This window comes from Petromyzon marinus, unplaced genomic scaffold (assembly GCF_048934315.1).
Source record: "Petromyzon marinus isolate PM22_M1 ecotype Great Lakes invasive population unplaced genomic scaffold, UKy_Petmar_22M1.pri1.0 PM_G_Scaffold_228, whole genome shotgun sequence".
Classification (NCBI taxonomy): Eukaryota; Metazoa; Chordata; class Hyperoartia; order Petromyzontiformes; family Petromyzontidae; genus Petromyzon; species Petromyzon marinus.
Genome location: NW_027422793.1, coordinates 32,809 through 52,022, shown reverse-complemented (window position 1 = coordinate 52,022; position 19,214 = coordinate 32,809). Strand labels below are relative to the sequence as shown.

At 47.0% G+C, this 19,214-nt stretch overlaps 1 protein-coding gene across 1 annotated transcript; it reads right to left on the bottom strand.

The window, feature by feature from the left end:
* Nucleotides 1-4,846: 4,846 nt before the first annotated feature.
* Nucleotides 4,847-15,244, bottom strand: LOC142913191 (dead end protein homolog 1-like). The gene is made up of 2 exons (XM_076060780.1): nucleotides 15,117-15,244; nucleotides 4,847-6,244 (listed from the first exon to the last, which is right to left on the bottom strand). Exons 1-2 carry the CDS (start codon nucleotides 15,165-15,167, stop codon nucleotides 4,847-4,849), a joined length of 1,449 nt encoding a protein of 482 aa, XP_075916895.1. The 5' UTR covers nucleotides 15,168-15,244.
* Between the last annotated feature and the right edge of the window lie 3,970 nt (nucleotides 15,245-19,214).

Here is a 19,214-nt window from a genome sequence, read left to right as displayed (position 1 = left end):
ACAACGTGGACATTATTGTGTGTACACTGTGTGTGTGTACACTGTGTGTATATACTGTGTGTGTACACTGTGTGTGTGTACACTGTGTGTGTGTACACAGTGTGTGTACACTGTGTGTGTGTGCACACTGTGTGTACACTGTGTGTGTGTACACAATGTGTGTGTGTACACTGTGTGTACACTGTGTGTGTGTACACTATGTGTGTATACACTGTGTGTGTACGCAATGTGTCTGTGTGTACACTGTGTGTGTACGCAATGTGTCTGTGTGTACACTGTGTGTGTGTACACTGTGTGTGTGTACACTGTGTGTGTGTGTACACTGTGTGTATAATCTGTGTGTGTGTACACTGTGTGTGTGTACACTGTGTGTGTGTACACTGTGTGTGCACAGTGTGTACACTGTGTACACTGTGTGTGTACACAATGTGTGTGTGTACATAATGTGTGTGTGTAAACAATGTGTGTGTACACTGTGTGTGTGTACACAATGCGTGTGTGTGTACACTGTGTGTGTACACTCTGTGTGTGTACACTGTGTGTGTTTACACTGTGTGTTTACACTGTGTGTGTTTACTCTGTGTGTGTTTACACTGTGTGTGTACACTCTGTGTGTTTACACTGTGTGTGTGTGTACACTCTGTGTGTGTTTATACTGTGTGTTTACAGTGTGTGTACACTGTGTGTGTACACTGTGTGTGTTTACACTGTGTGTGTACACTGTGTGTGTGTACACTGTGTGTGTACACTCTATGTGTGTTTACACTGTGTGTGTGTACACTGTCTGTGTACAGTGTGAGTGTGTGTACACTGTGTGTGTGTGTGTACACTGTGTGTGTACACTGTGTGTGTACAATCTGTGTGTGTGTACAATGTGTGTGTGTGTACACTGTGTGTGTTTACACTGTGTCTGTGTGTACACACACAGACACAGTGTAAACACACACACAACCTCTACCGTCAGCAGTGGATGGGTGTAGCGAGGTGCAATGCCCCCCCCCCCATCTCTGTGATTAAAACACACAAACACCACTAGCCTATAATAATAAAGTGACCAAAAAGGACAAAGAGTACGTTTGACCTGTCAACTGATATAAATTCCACATTTATATGGCGTAGCCCAGTCTCTCCATTGGATGACTCCTGTTAACCTCACACAGAGTAGTACTCAATTTATTGAGCTCTGATGCCCAAACTGTATTTTGAAATTGCAACCTTTAAAACTGCGAGACAAACGTTTTAACCACATCACTTTCCAGCCAGAAATCTCTGCCCAAGTTGGAGCACTCTACCAATGAATCCAGTCATCTGAAATTAACGTGATTGTAACATGCATTCGGAATTCCTTTGGTCGCCCAAATGAGCCTCCGCACCTTGGCATGGAAAGCGAGTCCTGCACTCACGTCAGAAGCAATAACGTCCAGCTATTTTATTTCAGCATGGCAGATTTTAAGCCACGTTGACTTGGAATAAACCTCCCCAGGTACTTGGTCCGATTGAAACTGTAAAAATAAAATTGTACCCTTAGGGGTTAGCCTGAATTGAACCCATGAGATCGGATCCAAGCGTAATGCATCAAAGCAGCACTCCCATCTCACTGGATTTGTACAAAATATCTGTGCTATACACCATACTACTTTACAGTAATATACTGCTATACTTTAGCTGGAATGTAGCATGTTTATGGTAGAGTGTATTATTTGTAAATTTTGATTGAAAATCTGAAGTGTCTTCAGTTATAAGACTCCGTCATTCTTCAAGCTGCATACCAATGTTGAACAAACATTTACATTGCTAAAGGACATTTGCAGATGATACATTATTAATGTTTGAGACAGAGGGACATGCCAATGCACGTGAATGTTTTTTCAATAAAACATATCAAAACTATACAGTTGCAATGATATTAAAATTTAATCCAAGCAACATTACCATTTTCCCTGCTCCTTCAGTTTGTGCTCAATACTTTAACGTGTACAGGGCCATGGCGGTGTGGGGGCCGACGTCCACCCCACCGCCCTCGCTAGGCAGGTGGGGCGCGACGTCCGCCCCTTCCGCCGCCTCCTCCACCGCGTCGGTCGGCTCCCGCCGGGCCCCCGCCAACCGAGCGATCGGGCCCCCCGCGCTAGCGCCCTCTCCGAGGGACAGACTCGTGCTGCTGGCTCACGGCCGCACGGAGTAAACCCACGCACCCCCGCGCGCACCGCGGCTATCGCTAACGCAGCGGACAGCGGCACGCTGGCGCCTACACCGGCGAGCGATTACCTCCACGAGCATCGGCGCGCACCGCAGCCGTCGTTAACACGGGGCCCGAACGGTCTCGCACCTGCGGGCGATTATCTCAACACGCGTCCGTGCACGCCGCGCGCCCACTACGGCTGACGCAGCACGCGGCGGCCCACTCGGGTCCACGCCGACGAGCGATGATCTCAACGCGCGAGCTCCGGCCGCGGCTCCGCCCTCGCTCTCGCCGCGCATCCGCCCACGCAGCCGCTCCGCACGGGAATCACACGCGCACCACACCGATGCTCTCTGCTAACTTTTATTCGTGGCGCAAACCCCGCACCGCCCGGAGGGAATATTCTACGAGCGGAGCCTAGGCCTACCGCTACCCAAGTCCGCAAATGCTCGCAGGCCCCATCACGTACCTCGCGGCCGTGCTCACGGCGTCTCGCGGACGCCGTGAGAGTCGGAGGGACGAAGACGAAAGGGAACTTTGCCTATCGCCGCCTCGTAGCGGCGCTCGCCGGCGTCGCACGGATGCCGCGAGCGGCTCGAGAAGGCGGGGAGCGTCGCGCGCGACTCGTCGCCGCCGACCCGGCGAACCTTCGCGCGCCCAAACAATTTGAAGCCAACTCAGGGGCGCCGCAATGTGACTCGCTCTGCGAGGGTCGGCCATTCTCCTGGCACCGGGAAACCGCGGGACTTTCATCCCAGAGACCCTTCGGATGAAAACCCGTCGTGACGGGCAAACCCCCGCCAGGACGCTACGTGTGCGCGCTGCAGGTGCGTGCTCGGTGTGGGGGGCCACGGGGGAGTCGAGGCGATGGCGGAGTTGCTCCGAGACCGTGGCACCACAACGGATCGGGAATTGCGTTGAAATCCGGCTCACGCAAAAGCACAAAAGGGGCGACCCAACGGGACCTGAAATCAAATCGATTCGCCGAGTCGACAAATGTGCACATTGCCCCGGGGATGGCAACTGACAGTCGAGTATGGAAAATCGTGATGTGAACAGATTCTGTTTATGTGCGACACAACTTCACGCCACATGGTCGCACGGGGAAAGACGGTGGCATAAGTAAATACAAAAACGAACCAGTAAACCATTGGTGATTGAATTTAGATTTAAAGCTTTCGTGACTGCAGGGATTCATATTCTTGGTTCTTTCGGTAAAGTCACATATAAGGAAAACAATAAAATAATAAAAATATAAAACAATAAAATTCTCACGACGTTTCGACTGCAACACAAGCAATCATCATCAGGTGTGAAAACCACAGCAAGAAAATTTGAAAAAAAATTGGTAATGGATCAAAGCTATGAAGGTGATGATCCAGGAAAATTATATTATGATGCTGTGGGAAAAGGTAATAAGTTACTCTAAAGTGCCTGGCCATGGAAACGTTGGTAATGATTAGGAAAAAGTCTTAAATATGTTGACGTGTAAATCAGCAAATCAAATTAAATCCACAGAGGAGGGAAAGAAGGATCCCAAGCATGCGACACTCAGAACCAAAAGTGGCAGAGACTCGGCCGAGAGAGTGGAGAGAGAGGAAGAGACTTTTCAGGACTTTATTTCCACTAAAAAATGTACAAAAAAACATTACAGGAAAAAAACACCTAAATTGAAAATCAATAAAACATCAAACTCTTAACAGCGGTATGTGCATGAAATACAAATGGCACCGGGATAGAAGCTGTGGAAACGAGGCGGTGCACGGACATCTCCGTGTGCAGCAAAGTTGTTCAAGGGTTTTTCAATTTTATAAAGAATCAAATGTTTTGACATCAGAATGCGATGTGAACAATATATATTTTTCTCCCGTACAAAACGAAATGTCAAACACCTGAATTCGTTTTTTCTTCAAGGATTCTGTTGTCGTAGTTATGTATGCAGTCTGCAAGTTTTTTTAATGTGGGCACGTGCAAATATTGTCTGGGTACATTAAAATATATCTTTGAAAATGTGTCCTAGACACTATATTTGAAAGTTAATAAAAGTAGAATTGAAACATTAGCACAATGTAGATTTGTATATTGTAGGGTAGAAATATATTTATCATAGCGATGATCTAACATTGGTTTAATACAATTTATATTTTTACTTAGAATACTTTAGCCATGCAATAGACTAAATATAATGCTTGTGTTTTAAAAGAACAAAAATATATTTACCAGGATTAAAGTTGCGCGAAAGATTTTATAAAATCTGAGGCTTGGAGAATTGCATGCTGGGAATTAAATTGAGACAGAAAGGGGTTAATGCATGCCTTGCAGAGCAGGCGCACGTTACAGAGATTATTGACAAAACAGAATGCGATGTGAACAAAATATATTTTTCTCCGCTACATTTTCAAAACGAAATGGCGTCGACATGTCAAACACCTGAATTAGTTTTTTCTTCAAGGATTCTGTTGTCGGTTTTCATTAAAGTGTAATGACAGGGTGACACCTGCTGACATCACAGGGTGACACCTGCTGACATCACAGGGTGACACCTGCTGACATCACAGGGTGACACCTGCTGACATCACAGGGTGACACCTGCTGACATCACAGGGTGACACCTGCTGACATCACAGGGTGACACCTGCTGACATGACAGGGTGACACCTGCTGACATCACAAGGTGACACCTGCTGACATCACAGGGTGACACCTGCTGGCCTGGCAAGGGCTTAACAGGTACGGCCACAGAGGTAACAACCAATCAGGGAAGGAGGCGCATCTGGGGCAAAGGCAACAGGTGGGGCTAGCCGAGTTACTCCGGTAACCTGCTCGAAAGGTTCCACGAGAGGGCGTGGCCGGAGGCGGGGGATTCGCATTGTTGAAGATGTTGTAGGCAAGCTGACACGCCACTTCCCGTGCTCCCTCCTCGCTGGAGCTCAGAAATTCGGGGAAGATGCCGGCGCCTCCTCCCACCCCAGGAATCGACATCTTATAGAGGAGGCCCACGGGTATCCCGGGCTCCGAGTAAGCGTGCAGCTCGAAGATTGGGTAGCTGACGCCGGCGGTCTGGCACAGCATCCGCAGCCGCACCTCCCACGACAGCATGGCCGCCTCCGGCAGTGCCTCGAGAGCAATGGGCATGGGCCGCAGGTGGAGAGGTACCCACCACAGCTGCATGCGTGCCCCCCAGCCCCCAAATTGGCTTTGTGCGGCTTTGCCGGTGCCCGTGCACTCCGGCTGCAGCAGGTCTGGCACGGCCGCCTCCATCTCCACCGCCGCGGCCGCAGCCACCCGCTCCGAGATGGCCCAGTCCACCTTGATGGTCCGGCCCCATAGCTGCAAGGTGATTCGAAGGAGCTTCTTCCTGGCCATGGCGGCCGCGCGATGGCTCCCGTACTCGATGAACGCGTAGCCTCGGTTGAGAGTTTTGTCCCAGCGACAGACGCTCATCTTGACGTCCACCACGCCCTCCGTGGCACCGCTCATCGCCATCATCACCTCCGCTCGCTTCTTGTCCTCTGGCAGCCCCCCAATGAAGAGGCGGCGATTGTCCACGCTAAAGTGGACTCCAATGCGGTGTCCGGGACGGATCTCTAATTTGTTGAGTTTCTTGACGGCATCCGTGGCTTCGACGAGCGTCGCGTAGGTAGCGAACGCATAGCCGCGGTTCTCTCCGCTAATCTCCATCATGAGGCGGAGCTGGTAGAGCTTCCCCACCGTCTCCAGCACGGGCACCAGCTCATCCTCGTAGAGGTCGCGCGGGATCCTCCCCAGAAACACCTCGTAGCCACGGGCGGGAGGGGGCCCCTGCCAGTCGGGCGGTGGTCCGATCTTCCTCTGTCCGTTCTCCTGGACGATGTTGTACCCCGTGCGCAACATGCGGTCCAGCAGGACCTTCATACAGGCCATGCCGAGCGCCGATGGTTTGGCTACTACGGTGGTGCCGGGGCGGCGCCTTGGGGCCCGGTGGAGCCCTTGACACTCCGCGCAGTCGCCTCGTGCCGACAAAGCCACGGGGGGAATCAGCTCCTGAAGAGCCAAATCCCCGGCAGGAACTCGCTCGGCCCAAACCTACAGGCCAGCAGTGGAGAGAGGAAGAGAGAGAGAGTGGAGACGGATGGAGAAAGAGAGCCGCGTTTGTTCGGTCCATGGGCCTAAATGTGACGTTAGCGTAGCCTGTGCAGTATGCATACAGCGCTTTTGTCAATCCACTGCTGGATGAAGCCCTCCCGCACATTGCGCAGAGGAAACAAGAAACACAAACTCACACGGTTCCCGGCATGCGTTTGTTTGTCCTCGGAAATGTTCACCGAGCGATGATTTTGCGTTTCGAGCGGCGCTCACGAGGCGGCGTTTGACTTCGCGCGGTGAACTTCGCCCGTGATGACGTCACTGGGCACGACAGGAGAGGTCGGCGCTGACTTTTAGCGCCGGTTTTTTTCTCCCCATCCAATAGTCCATGAGACGCTTCAAAATGAGACCGTTTTGCCGGTATCAAAGTATGACAATATAAGAAGAGATTTGATCCTTTTTTGGCAATAAAACAGGTGTTTAGATGTTCAAACACCAAACAGAAACCTTCTTCAATGAATCTTAAGATCTGTTTTATTGCCAGAAAGGATACAACCTATTCTTATTTTTTCATAGCCCATGAGATGTCTCCTTTGTCGGTACCACGTGAGGTGGCCTACATTGAGCAGTTTCAATTTCTCTATGTGGCCAGTGATAAACAAATGCAATGAGTGAGACTATCAAGTAATTTACTTTCATTTTCCATCCAAATAAATGGGTACGACTGAAGTTTTGCTACCTTAGGTGGTACCGAGTTCTGCTCTGGACCATGAGTGGGCCGTTTAATCAATTTTGGCCAGTTTTCAACATTGTTAGGTCCCTAATAGCAACGTGAGCTGTTGTACTACAATTGTGTTCATATTGGATCATCTTTACAACAGAGCAGACATGCAGACAGAGCTAATGCTTAATGCTTTCAAACCCTCATTGTTGAAATGTGAGTTTACTTGCAAATGGAATCACAGTCCCAAATCATGACCGCAGAATGGTTGGAGCGAGTTGTTGGGGAGGGTGGTGGGTCGGGGGTTGAATTGCCATCATCAAAGCAGCACACGCCCCACCTTATGAACCACACAGAGTAATCACGTGAGACAGACGTTGTATAGAAATGAGTATTGTTGTTGTAGCGTTCACCAAAACGATCCAGGATATCTTCTTTGGTTCTTTCGGTAAAGTCACGTAGAATGAGAATAAAATAATAAATTGATAAAATAAAATAACACAAAAAATCCTCACGACGTTTCGGCCACAACACAAGCGGCCTTCATCAGGTGAAGGGACGAGACTGTCTGGAGGACAGCGCTGGAGCGAACAAAGCCAAGCTCAGATCGCGACCTTTAAGCTGTGTGAGAAGAAACAAAGCGCCTTGACAAAGGAATTAGCTTGGAATTTAGCATTGAAACGGCTGAGTGATTAGCTTGTGACTGGTCACAGAAATGGCTATGTTAAAGTCAGCATACACATTCACAGAGGCATCTATTACAAATCAAACAGGAGAATTTAGCATTGAAATAACTAGGAGAATTTAGCATTGAAATAGCTGAGTGATTAGCTTGTGACTGGTCACAGAAATGGCTATCTTGAAGTCAAAGCCTACACATCTGAGCTATTCATAGTAACTGGGTATACACTACACTATATAATGAATACTATATAGTGAACCAATAAAAAACTAAAATATAAATTACCTCAATGTTATCAATAAACTCTATATATTCTCCAATCAGCTAAGCTACCAACAATAAGTCGTTATATATCACAATTCTATATGGCGAAAAAATGGGTGGATTCTTACCCTCAACTTTAGCACGTACACCAGGCTCTCAGCCTCTCAGGGCTAATGGTTACTCCGACTACACAATCCGCAAAGCCATCACTCCAGTCATGAAGGATCCTCTTGTGGATCCACTCAAAACCATCACCTTATCCTACATTGCAGGGGTCACTAAAAAGATCTCCAAAATCCTGAATAAATACAAGATCCAGGTCCGATGCAACACAGTACATAAAATACGTGATCTGATTCCATCTGTAAAAGATGCTGTTCCAGACATACAGTACCTGGGCGTTTACAAACTAAAGTGCCTCTGTGGTAGTAGCTACATTGGAGAAACCAAACGACATATCTCGGACCGCATCCGCGAACATAAAGCAGACTTGAAACATGGTAGAACGAACTCCTCTGCCGTGGCAGATCACTGTTATAATTCAGTGGGCTCACATGACATTGACTTCTCCAAGACGGAGGTTCTTTGCAAACCAACCGACTACCATGAGAGATTTGTTCATGAGGCCATTCACATATACAAGCACAGAGACAATTTCAACCGAGAAGATAGATTCTGGCTTAGTAACCATTGGAAAGATGTTTCAAACCATTTCCGTTCTTAATTTTGGTACCGCCAAAGGTGGTCTAATGATGTAGATGACTTCCCCACGCTCAGATTTTAATCTGGCTGAAAGAAAAAAATCATCCAATCCAAATCGATGTTATATCTGCCGAGTTTCCAAATCCAGAGGAAGACCCAAAATCTGTTTGCAGTAGTGACCGCAAATATGATTCATGGACCATGCGGAAACCTTAATGTCAATGCAGCAGCATGTATGAAGGACATAGAGAGCAGCAAGAAATATCTGAGACAATTTATTAAAGACACACAAACTGGAGATGATGGATATCTTCGCTATAGAAGGTGAGCTCCAGCAGACGGTGGATACACAGCAAGACTGAAGATTAGAGGCAACACGGAAATCGAAATGGACAACAGGTGGGTTGTTCCGTATTCTCCGCTTCTTTCTAAAATGTTTCAGGCGTAGATGTGTTGACCACGCTCCACCTCCTCCAGTCAGTGTGTGTATCATGGTGTGTCAGTGTGTGTGTCAGTGTGTGTCCGGCAAAACAACCCCCTACCTCCTCGCGGTGCCGGACGGGCAACTCTGTCGTGGACAGTGCTGTGGGGGGAGATCCAATTTTGATTGGCTCCTCCCCTCATGGCATATGTGTCCACCACAGGGGCTAAACGGGGGCTCTGGACGGGTGCGAGGGGCTGGTAACCCCTCCACCTTCAATTAATTACCACGAAACCACGAATTAAACTGAAATATGTAACTAATAAGCTTGTGCCGGAGGCCCCGGGGGGCCAGGCGTCTATGACGTCTCCTGGCCAAACCCCAATTGGCGGAGCCAGGAGATTGAATACCTACCCTCGGGGCTACTCCAGAAACAACGAAAAGCCACTACGGGTGGCCACGTGGAATGTTCGAACGCTCACTGCAGAGGAGAGGCTGCCACTCCTCTGTCGGGAGCTGGACCGGTACCGCCTGGATCTATGCGGCATTCAGGAGGTCCGGTGGACCGGCTCTGGCTCCTGCCACCATGAGGGGTGGACAGTCCTCTACTCGGGGCAGCAGACTGCCAAACAACAGGGTGTGGGTCTTCTTTTGAACAAAAGAATGAAGGGGGCGTGGGAGCGTGGCGGTGAGGTGTGGGAAGCTGTAAGCCCCAGGCTACTTTGGGCTCGCCTTCCCATCAACCGGAGGCGAGGAATGGTGGTCGTGGTTACTTATGCCCCCACCGAAGATGAACATCCGTGGAGGGATGCAGGCAAAGCCGATGAGTCAGATGCCTTCTATGACCTCCTGTCACAGGTGCTGGCTAAAGTGGCCCCTCGGGATAGAGTCATCATGTTGGGTGACTTCAATGCCCGAGTTGGTCATGATACTGGCACCTGGTCTGGAGTGATTGGAGGGCATGGGCCAGATCAGCCCAATAACAACGGTAGGAGGCTGCAAGATTTTTGTGCAGCCCATGGGCTTGTAATTACCAACACGCTGTTCCGGCATCGGCGCATCCACACAACATCATGGATGCATGCCGGGTCCAAGCAAGAACATCTGCTGGACTACATAGTGACGGACCAGCGAATGCGAGCCCATGTCCTTGACACCAGGACCTACCGTGGAGCTGATCTGCCCTCTGACCATCGACTAGTCATCTGTAAGATGCGCCTGCCATTCTTCCACTCCGGTGGTGGGTGTACACCCAGGACCCCATTCCAACATAAAGTGGCCTGGTCTCAGTTATCTGATGAAAGTTGCAAGCGAGAATTTCATCATCGCTTGCGGCTGGGATTGGCATCGTCCCCGACTCCTCCTGATGTCGAGGGTAAATGGGCGAGGTTTAGGACTGTGACTCATGCAGCTGCAATGGCTGCTTTGGGTACGCGGTCCAGACCTCCCCAGAGACCCTGGCTGACAGAGGAGGTGTTCAGGATGGTTGAGAAAAAGCGACAGGCCCACTGTCATCGGCTACAGAATCCCACGTCAGAGAATGAGGAGGCTTACCGCAGCCTTCGCTCGGAGGTTCGGAGAGCCGTGAGGCGCTGCAAGGATGGGTGGTGGTCGCGGGTTGCTGAGGAGATGGAGTCTGCCTCAGTGGCCCGTGATCACAAATCTCTATTTAACTCCATCAAAAAAGTAACCTGCAGCGCCACACCTATTACCATCATTAGGGGAAAAAATGGTGATCCAATCTCCGACCCCCAGGAACAGGTTCGCAGATTTGCTGAGCATTTCTGTGAGGTCCTGGGGGAGGGAAAATCCCTCAGCCAGGAAAACATCGTGGCACAAAGTGAGGATGACCCTGCTGAGGCTGCGGTGCCTCAAATATTGGAAGAAGTCACCCCTGTGAGTGGCTGGCTGAGGTGCCATCCGTTGAGGACAGCAAGTTGGCACAGTAGGGGGCACAGGTGGTGCATCAGCCAGTCGTCTCAGTCAGTCGACCTGTCGCATCTGGGTCTGCCCCGTGACCTCCTGCCAGCGGGCGTTCGACAATTCACGTGGCCTCAAGGTGCACATCGCCTGGCACAAGCGTCGTGGTGATGTCACCGCCACTTAGTGGCGAACTGCGGTTGTTGTTGTTGATAGTGGAGCTGCTGGTAGTATATTTGGAGTGTGCGTGTCTCTGCCTCGTGGTTGCATGGATTTGTTTCTGGTTCCTCCAGTTTCCCCCCCTCCAGATTTAGAATTAACGTCACGCATTTAAAATATTTAACTGCGATACATTTCCACACGATGAAGTCACTTTGTGTTGAGCTTTCATTCGTGATGGCCAGGTCGCTTGTGAAAAAAAGCTACATAGCTCAGTGGGCCTTACCTTGTACAATAAAATAGAAAAACTAGTTTATAGTTTAAGAGAGATTAGTTGGATCTGTCACGTGGGTTATTTTAAAAAAATGTTATTCGTTTCATCAGGTCATGTGCACAGATTACAAAAACATTTGGAGGGAAAAAAAAACATGCTGGCCGTTATGTGACTTCACCGAAAAAGCCAAAGAGTACGTTATGGTCAAGTTTTATCAAAACATTTTTTTTAGGATATTTGCTCTTAATGTGCTTACTTTCCCCCAGCACATTCACTGCATTGTCTTGGTGAATGCGAGGCATCGCGTGGTCATAACCCACCGGGTTATTTTCCCCTTAAGTGTCAAGAGATTGACATTCTCAATGGAAATCATTTCAGGTATTCACTGAAAGTGTCAGAGCTGAATGTTCAGGATAAAACTGAACATTCGTGCTAAAGATTGGTGCCATATTGTACGATTATAATTGTGCAAAATGCAACCAAAACACAATTAGCACGGTTAGCTACGTACCGCTACAGTCTACATTATAGACTGCCAGTACACTCACTCAGCTTAATAACCATTGCTACAGTCAACATTATAGACTGTCAGTACACTCACCATACTTAATAACCATTACTACAGTCTACATTATAGACTGTCAGTACACTCATTCAGCTTAATAACCATTACTACAGTCTACATTATAGACTGTCAGTACACTCACCATACTTAATAACCAGGCTACAGTCTACATTATAGACTGTCAGTACAAACACCATACTTAATAACCAGGCTACAGTCTACATTATAGACTGTCAGTACACTCACCCAGCTTAATAACCATTACTACAGTCTACATTATAGACTGTAGTACACTCACCATACTTAATAACCAGGCTACAGTCTACATTATAGACTGTCAGTACACTCACCCAGCTGAATAAGCAGGCTACAGTCTACATTATAGACTGTCAGTAAACTCACCATACTTAAAAACCGTTACTACAGTCTACACTATAGACTGTCAGTACACTCACCATACTTAATAACCATTACTACAGTCTACACTATAGACTGTCAGTAGACTCACCATACTTAATAACCAGGCTACAGTCTACATTATAGACTGTAGTACACTCACCATACTTAATAACCATTACTACAGTCTACATTATAGACTGTCAGTACACTCACTCAGGTTAATAACCATTACTACAGTCTATATTATAGACTGTCAGTACACTCACCATACTTAATAACCAGGCTACAGTCTACATTATAGACTGTCAGTACACTCACCATACTTAATAACCATTACTACAGTCTACATTATATACTGTCAGTACACTCACCCAGCTTAATAACCATTACTACAGTCTACATTATAGACTGTCAGTACACTCACCATACTTAATAACCAGGCTACAGTCTACATTATAGACTGTCAGTACACTCACCATACTTAATAACCATTACTACAGTCTACATTATAGACTGTAGTACACTCACCATACTTAATAATCATTACTACAGTCTACATTATAGACTGTCAGTACACTCACTCAGGTTAATAACCATTACTACAGTCTACATTATAGACTGTCAGTACACTCACCATACTTAATAACCAGGCTACAGTCTACATTATAGACTGTCAGTACACTCACCATACTTAATAACCATTACTACAGTCTACATTATATACTGTCAGTACACTCACCCAGCTTAATAACCATTACTACAGTCTACATTATAGACTGTAGTACACTCACCATACTTAATAACCAGGCTACAGTCTACATTATAGACTGTCAGTACACTCACCCAGCTGAATAAGCAGGCTACAGTCTACATTATAGACTGTCAGTAAACTCACCATACTTAAAAACCGTTACTACAGTCTACACTATAGACTGTCAGTACACTCACCATACTTAATAACCATTACTACAGTCTACACTATAGACTGTCAGTAGACTCACCATACTTAATAACCAGGCTACAGTCTACATTATAGACTGTAGTACACTCACCATACTTAATAACCATTACTACAGTCTACATTATAGACTGTCAGTACACTCACTCAGGTTAATAACCATTACTACAGTCTATATTATAGACTGTCAGTACACTCACCATACTTAATAACCAGGCTACAGTCTACATTATAGACTGTCAGTACACTCACCATACTTAATAACCATTACTACAGTCTACATTATATACTGTCAGTACACTCACCCAGCTTAATAACCATTACTACAGTCTACATTATAGACTGTCAGTACACTCACCATACTTAATAACCAGGCTACAGTCTACATTATAGACTGTCAGTACACTCACCATACTTAATAACCATTACTACAGTCTACATTATAGACTGTCAGTACACTCACCATACTTAATAACCATTACTACAGTCTACATTATATACTGTCAGTACACTCACCCAGCTTAATAACCATTACTACAGTCTACATTATAGACTGTCAGTACACTCACCATACTTAATAACCATTACTACATTCTACATTATAGACTGTAGTACACTCACCATACTTAATAATCATTACTACAGTCTACATTATAGACTGTCAGTACACTCACTCAGGTTAATAACCATTACTACAGTCTACATTATAGACTGTCAGTACACTCACCATACTTAATAACCATTACTACAGTCTACATTATAGACTGTCAGTACACTCACTCAGGTTAATAACCATTACTACAGTCTACATTATAGACTGTCAGTACACTCACCATACTTAATAACCATTACTACAGTCTACATTATAGACTGTCAGTACACTCACTCAGGTTAATAACCATTACTACAGTCTACATTATAGACTGTCAGTACACTCACCATACTTAATAACCATTACTACAGTCTACATTATAGACTGTAGTACACTCACCATACTTAATAACCATTACTACAGTCTACATTATAGACTGTAGTACACTCACCATACTTAATAACCATTACTACAGTCTACATTATAGACTGTCAGTACACTCACTCAGCTTAATAACCATTACTACAGTCTACATTATAGACTGTAGTACACTCACCATACTTAATAACCATTACTACAGTCTACATTATAGACTGTCAGTACACTCACCATACTTAATAACCAGGCTACAGTCTACATTATAGACTGTCAGTACACTCACCATACTTAATAACCATTACTACAGTCTACATTATAGACTGTCAGTACACTCACCATACTTAATAACCATTACTACAGTCTACATTATAGACTGTCAGTACACTCACCATACTTAATAACCATTACTACAGTCTACATTATAGACTGTCAGTACACTCACCATACTTAATAACCAGGCTACAGTCTACATTATAGACTGTCAGTACACTCACCATACTTAATAACCAGGCTACAGTCTACATTATAGACTGTCTACATTATAGACTGTCAGTACACTCACCATACTTAATAACCATTACTACAGTCTACATTATAGACTGTAGTACACTCACCAAACTTAATAACCATTACTACAGTCTACATTATAGACTGTCAGTACACTCACCATACTTAATAACCAGGCTACATTATTATTCACAAATTAAATCGTTTGTATTTGGTCAATGTCCCATAGCCTCAACACTGCCCCATAGACCCAACACTGCCCATAAATTCAACAGTGCATATTTAAACTATCTGCGAATCACGGGCTGGACATTTGAGGCCACTTTTTACCTCACGTTTTCCCTCACGAGAGGCGATCTCGCACCCCTGGGGGGTCGTCATCGTCGTTAATTTCTGCTCCGAAATAAAAAAAAATTCAAATCCGCACCTCACGACTCTCAAAATGGCGCCTGGCCGAGGAGGAGTCTCAAAAATTTGGCGGGAAAAAAAATCCCGCGTCACGTGGCTAGGGAGGAACCAAATCTGATTGGCTCCAAGTCGCCGCTTGGACCAATCAGAGAGCTCCAAGCGCCTCGCCTCACAGCAGCTCCGTTCCTGCACTGATAGATCACTGCAGAAGGTCTCTCGTCTATAGTTGAATAGTGTAATAGTGTGTGTGTGTGTATCTGTGTGTGTCTGTGTGTGTATCTGTGTGTATATGTGTGTATCTGTGTCTCTGTGTGTATATCTGTGTGTACGTATGTGTGTGTGATGTGTGTGTCTCTGTGTGTGTGTCTCTGTGTGTGTGTCTCTGTTTGATGTGTGTGTGTCTGTGTGTCTCTGTGTGTGTCTCTGTGTGTGTGTGTCTCTGTGTGTCTCCGTGTGTGTGTCTCTGTGTGAGTGTCTCCGTGTGTGTGTGTACGTGTGTGTCTCTGTGTGTGGTGTGTGTCTCTGTGTGCGTGTCTCTGTGTGTATCTCTGTGTGTGTGTCTCTGTGTGATGTGTGTGTCTCCGTGTGTGATGTGTGTGTCTCTGTGTGTGTGTCTCTGGGTGTGTCTCTGTGTGTGATGTGTGTGTCTCTGTGTGTGTCTGTGTGTGTGTATGTGGGGAGCGGTAGTGTAGTGGTTAGCGCTACGCCGCGCTACGATTCTCTGAACCGGTCCTGGGCCTCCCCTAGGTCGACTCAGCCTCAAATGAGTACCTGGTGTAGTGGTGTGTAGTAAACATCACCACTGGGGGAGATAAAGGCGGTCGGGCGTGGTGTTGGCCACCCACCCCCTCGTGTGCCGTGCCGGCCCTTATAGGTGCTGCTACTCGCTTACAGCACTCGCCCCTACAGATTGTTAAGGCTGTACGGGGGGTCTTTGTGTGTGATGTCTGTGTGTGTCTTGTGTGTGTGATGTCTGTGTGTGTGTGATGTCTGTGTGTGTGTGATGTCTGTGTGTGTCTTGTGTGTGTGATGTCTGTGTGTGTGTGATGTCTGTGTGTGTGTGATGTCTGTGTGTGTGTGATGTCTCTGTGTGTGTGATGTCTCTGTGTGTGTCGTGTGTGTGTGATGTCTGTGTGTGATGTCTGTGTGTGTGTCGTGTGTGTGTGATGTCTTTGTGTGTGATGTCTGTGTGTGTCTTGTGTGTGTGTGTGATGTCTGTGTGTGTCTTGTGTGTGTGATGTCTGTGTGTGTCTTGTGTGTGTGTGTGTGATGTCTGTGTGTGATGTCTGTGTGTGTGTGATGTCTCTGTGTGTGTGATGTCTCTGTGTGTGTGATGTCTCTGTGTGTGTCGTGTGTGTGTGATGTCTGTGTGTGATGTCTGTGTGTGTGTCGTGTGTGTGTGATGTCTTTGTGTGTGTGTGATGTCTGTGTGTCTTGTGTGTGTGTTGTGTGTGTGATGTCTGTGTGTGTCTTGTGTGTGTGATGTGTGTGTGATGTCTGTGTGTGTCTTGTGTGTGTGTGTGATGGCTGTGTGTGTCTTGTGTGTGTTTGTGTGTGTGTGATGTGTGTGTGTGTCTTGTGTGCGTGTGTCTTGTGTGTGTGTGTGATGGCTGTGTGCATGTGATGTCTGTGTGTGTCTTGTGTGTGTCTGTGTGTGATGTCTGTGTGAGTCTTTTGTGTGTGTGTGATGTCTGTGTGTGTGTCTGTGTGTGTGTCTGTGTGTGATGTCTGTGTGTGTGATGTGTGTGTGATGTCTGTGTGTGTATTTTGTGTGTGTGTGTGATGGCTGTGTGTGTGATGTCTGTGTGTCTTGTGTGTGTCTGTGTGTGTGTGATGTCTGTGTGTGTCTTGTGTGTGTGTGTGTGATGTCTGTGTGTGTGTGATGTCTGTGTGTGTGTGATGTCTGTGTGTGATGTCTGTGTGTGTGTCGTGTGTGTGTGATGTCTTTGTGTGTGATGTCTGTGTGTGTCTTGTGTGTGTGTGTGTGATGTCTGTGTGTGTCTTGTGTGTGTGATGTCTGTGTGTGTCTTGTGTGTGTGTGTGTGATGTCTGTGTGTGTGTGATGTCTGTGTGTGTGTGATGTCTCTGTGTGTGTGATGTCTCTGTGTGTGTGATGTCTCTGTGTGTGTCGTGTGTGTGTGATGTCTGTGTGTGATGTCTGTGTGTGTGTCGTGTGTGTGTGATGTCTTTGTGTGTGTGTGATGTCTGTGTGTCTTGTGTGTGTGTTGTGTGTGTGATGTCTGTGTGTGTCTTGTGTGTGTGATGTGTGTGTGATGTCTGTGTGTGTCTTGTGTGTGTGTGTGATGGCTGTGTGTGTCTTGTGTGTGTTTGTGTGTGTGTGATGTGTGTGTGTGTCTTGTGTGCGTGTGTCTTGTGTGTGTGTGTGATGGCTGTGTGCATGTGATGTCTGTGTGTGTCTTGTGTGTGTCTGTGTGTGATGTCTGTGTGAGTCTTTTGTGTGTGTGTGATGTCTGTGTGTGTGTCTGTGTGTGTGTCTGTGTGTGATGTCTGTGTGTGTGATGTGTGTGTGATGTCTGTGTGTGTATTTTGTGTGTGTGTGTGATGGCTGTGTGTGTGATGTCTGTGTGTCTTGTGTGTGTCTGTGTGTGTGTGTGATGTCTGTGTGTGTCTTGTGTGATGTGTGTGTGTGTCTTGTGTGTGTGATGTCTGTGTGTGTCTTGTGTGTGTGTGTGATGTCTGTGTGTGTCTCTGTGTGTGATGTGTGTGTCTCTGTGTGTGTCTGTGTGTGTGTATGTGGGGAGCGGTAGTGTAGTGGTTAGCGCTACGCCGCGCTACGATTTTCTGAACCGGTCCTGGGCCTCCCCTAGGTCGACTCAGCCTCAAATGAGTACCTGGTGTAGTGGTGTGTAGTAAACATCACCACTGGGGGAGACAAAGGCGGTCGGGCGTGGTGTTGGCCACCCACCCCCTCGTGTGCCGTGCCGGCCCTTATAGGTGCTGCTACTCGCTTACAGCACTCGCCCCTACAGATTGTTAAGGCTGTACGGGGGGTCTTTGTGTGTGATGTCTGTGTGTGTCTTGTGTGTGTGATGTCTGTGTGTGTGTGATGTCTCTGTGTGTGTGATGTCTCTGTGTGTGTCGTGTGTGTGTGATGTCTGTGTGTGATGTCTGTGTGTGTGTCGTGTGTGTGATGTCTTTGTGTGTGATGTCTGTGTGTGTCTTGTGTGTGTGTGTGATGTCTGTGTGTGTCTTGTGTGTGTGATGTGTGTGTGTGTCTTGTGTGTGTGTGTGATGTCTGTGTGTGTGTGATGTCTGTGTGTGTGATGTCTCTGTGTGTGTGATGTCTCTGTGTGTGTGATGTCTCTGTGTGTGTCGTGTGTGTGTGATGTCTGTGTGTGTCTTGTGTGTGTCTGTGTGTGTGTGATGTGTGTGTGTGTGTCTTGTGTGTGTGTGTCTTGTGTGTGTGTGTGTCTTGTGTGTGTGTGTCTTGTGTGTGTGTGTGATGGCTGTGTGTGTCTTGTGTGTGTCTGTGTGTGTGTGATGTGTGTGTGTGTGTCTTGTGTGTGTGTGTCTTGTGTGTGTGTGTGATGGCTGTGTGCGTGTGATGTCTGTGTGTGTCTTGTGTGTGTCTGTGTGTGATGTCTGTGTGAGTCTTTTGTGTGTGTGTGTGTGATGTCTGTGTGTGTGTCTGTGTGTGTGTCTGTGTGTGATGTCTGTGTGTGTGATGTGTGTGTGATGTCTGTGTGTGTCTTGTGTGTGTGTGTGATGTCTGTGTGTGTCTTGTGTGTGTCTGTGTGTGTGTGATGTGTGTGTGTGTGTCTTGTGTGTGTGTGTCTTGTGTGTGTGTGTGTCTTGTGTGTGTGTGTCTTGTGTGTGTGTGTGATGGCTGTGTGTGTCTTGTGTGTGTCTGTGTGTGTGTGATGTGTGTGTGTGTGTCTTGTGTGTGTGTGTCTTGTGTGTGTGTGTGATGGCTGTGTGCGTGTGATGTCTGTGTGTGTCTTGTGTGTGTCTGTGTGTGATGTCTGTGTGAGTCTTTTGTGTGTGTGTGTGTGATGTCTG